Source organism: Lycium ferocissimum, chromosome 9 (genome assembly GCF_029784015.1).
Source record: "Lycium ferocissimum isolate CSIRO_LF1 chromosome 9, AGI_CSIRO_Lferr_CH_V1, whole genome shotgun sequence".
NCBI lineage: Eukaryota > Viridiplantae > Streptophyta > Magnoliopsida > Solanales > Solanaceae > Lycium > Lycium ferocissimum.
Window position 1 is genome coordinate 47,820,857 of NC_081350.1, and position 3,165 is coordinate 47,824,021.

At 32.7% G+C, this 3,165-nt stretch overlaps 1 protein-coding gene across 1 annotated transcript; it reads left to right on the forward strand.

Annotated features, from left to right (window-relative positions):
* The first annotated feature begins 321 nt into the window (after window positions 1-321).
* LOC132029300 (cysteine-rich repeat secretory protein 38-like) lies at window positions 322-1,325 on the forward strand. The gene has a single exon (XM_059418609.1). The coding sequence runs from the start codon at window positions 356-358 to the stop codon at window positions 1,109-1,111; it is 756 nt and encodes a 251-aa protein (XP_059274592.1). The 5' UTR covers window positions 322-355; the 3' UTR covers window positions 1,112-1,325.
* Window positions 1,326-3,165: the final 1,840 nt, after the last annotated feature.

Below are 3,165 nucleotides of genomic sequence, written 5' to 3' on the forward strand. Positions count from 1 at the left end.
CAAGAAGAAATTGATTTCTTCTTCCAAAATGACCCTTATTAGTCATTAAGCTTTTTTTTTTCTAGGCATTTAATTAGGGGTAAGTTAGTAAAAACACTCCTAAATAATTTTTTAGGAGTGAACACTTTCTTAAGGGATATGCATAAGCCTAAAAAGTCACTTATTATGGAACGAAGAGAGTAATTAACTAGCCAACTTTCATTAATTACCAAGTAAGTACTTACAAATCCAGCCAAAAACTAACACAGTTTGCTACTCTCGAAATTAATGCTAGCCTGTTCTACCCTCTACTTAAAGCAGTATATAAAATGGTGCCTCATATGAAGTTTTATACCATCTCATTTTCAATCAAAATATGGCATCCTCAAAATTAATCTCTTGTCTATTTTTTCTTTCATCCATTGCAATTCTTGTACAAACAGTGAACTCCCTTGATCCACTCGTCCATATTTGCTCGAACTCACTCTTCACAGCCAACAGTGATTATGCACAAAACTTAAAAAATCTCTTAGGTGATCTCAACTCGAAAACTCCCCCAACAGGGTTCTCAACTAGCTCAATGGGAAGAAAACCTGATCGAACATACGGGCTTTCACTGTGTCGTGGCGATGTTTCAAATACCGATTGCAAGTCATGTGTGTTAGCTGCTAGTCAAGAAATAGGAAAACGTTGTCCATACCGTAAAGAAGGCATCATATGGTACAATAAGTGTCTTTTGAAATATTCCGACGATTGTTTCAAAGGAGAAATCGACGATACGAACAAGTTTATCTGGTGGAATAGTAGTGCGATTGCTAATCCAGAGTTTATTGCTATAATAACCAAGGAAATGTTGGGATGCATAGCTGAAAAAGCTTATAACGGGCCGAATTTCTTTGCAACGAAAGAAATGAATATTGTAAACAATGAAAAATGGTATGGATTGGTTCAGTGCACAAGGGATCTTTCTAAAGAGGATTGTAAGAAGTGTCTTGAGGGTATTATTAGTCAACTTCCAATATCTGGAAAAAGAGGTGGAAGAGTTGTTGGAGGGAGCTGTAACTTTAGATTTGAAGTGTATCCCTTCTTTAATACTCTTCAGAAATTAGAGTATATTATGCTAAATAAATAAGCTCACAAATGGATGTAAATTTAGCCTAAATAACTTACAAGTCCTCTGTGTGTGTTTGTGTCTAGAGGGCTTGACCTGTGTGTTTGTCGGGAGGGCTTGACCTAAAAATCCAATATGGATGTAATTTAGTCTAAATAAATTACAAGTCCTGTTGTTGCTGTTATTGTTGTTGTCATAGTTATTGTTGTTATTATTGTCATAGTTATTGTTGTTATTGTCGTTGTTATTATTTTTTTCTATTGTTATTGTTATTGTTGTTATTCTGGCTTTAGCTTATACATATCACTTTTGAATGACCGATCTTGTTCGTCACCTCTTTTTTATTGGTCTCTCCGTAACAAAGGCACCATTGATTAGTATTTCGCATATTTGAATCTGGCTAAATGAATTTATATATTGAAAAATTGATAGTGGTGCCATATATTTGTACATTATGAAATGGTGGTTAGGATTGATGAATAAACATTTTTCTTTCAAAAAGATTCATTATTAGTGATTCAATAATATCACATTCTCGAAAATACTTAAAAGTTTTCGATTAACACTGTGAATCCTTTGCCATAGTTAATTTGTTGATCGTCTTATCTGTTTGAGAAAGGCGGCTCCTATAGTTGTTATTTGTAGTATCTGCACTATCTTTTTCAAATTTGTTTAGATCCACAGTTATGTAAACCTACTAATGGCCTGTTATGCTACTCAAGCAAACTTGTTAATGTTGAAAAAAATATAATATCTCAAAAAGAATATTCAAATTCTTATTTATTCTCTTAATATCTATTAATTGGTCTTTTATTACTAATTATTTTGAATGTCATTAACTGACCCATTTGATTGAGCATTTTATTCAAATCCTTGTTAAATGGTCTCTAATGTTTGGAACGTTACACTGACAGAATTGAGCCATTGTCCATTTGGGTTGCCTATATATTTTCTCCTTTGGCTTTTGTTTCAGAGGGAGCGATTTATCACCTCTAATTTCATTGATCTTCTTACTGTTAAAGCCAGCCTATTCACCATTCTTATGAGATGACCTTTTACCTCTATATAAATTCATGTTCTTTTATTTAATGTGAGATATACAAAATCTTCCTACCAAATTATAGTGTGCTGGGTTTTCTTCTTTAATTTTTGTTAGATTCTGGCTTCTAGCTTTGTACTAGAAGGGTTTGTTAAATCCTGGGGAATACACCCATAGCGGATGAAATATTCTTAAGGACAGTGTCTTAATTGACATGCCTCAAGCTTTCAAGAATTTCCTGCAAGGTTCGTGATCAAGTATTTTCCGATAAGGTTCGTGATCAAGTATTTTCCGTAAGATTTTCAACAATCTTAAGGATAATTCTCGCTCTATTCTTACGGAGAATTGATAGAGAATAACTTAGTACAACCTATCTAGGTTGCAGGTATGCTTATGCTAATATTTGATGTTAAACGTACTTTATAATATATAGATTTGGCCTCAATATTATACATATAATCTCCTTACTATTTTAGAGGTATTTATGGTAGTAAATTATTTGGTGCTCTGGGTTTGTAGTTTGTCAATGTGAATTTAGTGCACATTAGTCCATACAAAAGTTAAAAATCTCATATTCTGTCAATATTTAAAAGGTTGATAAAGCCATTGGATAAATATCTCGTTCTATAATTGGTGTTGTGAAGCGTTCTAACCACCTAGGTTTATATATGATATTTTTTCATGGTCGTATTAACAGACACTTGGGGGCAGAGATTCAATGTATGATTTAATTATGTGACTTTTGAAATTGAAAATCTGTTTTGGCTAAGGATAAAGCTCTTTTCTGGCGGATTATTTTATCTCGATATGTTTTCGATGCAAAGTAAATTAAATGATTACATGTGTTATTGTTAAGATGCTATAATACTTTTGTTTTTAACGGATGTTTGATTTGTGAATAAGTTATATTTGGATTATAATGTGGTGATTTATGAAATAACTATGGTCTTGTGTGTGGCAAAGTAAGCGATAATACCCCTAAATGTGGAAAAGATTCAGAGAAATGGTAATCCCGCTAAGTAAAAATAAATTTGAG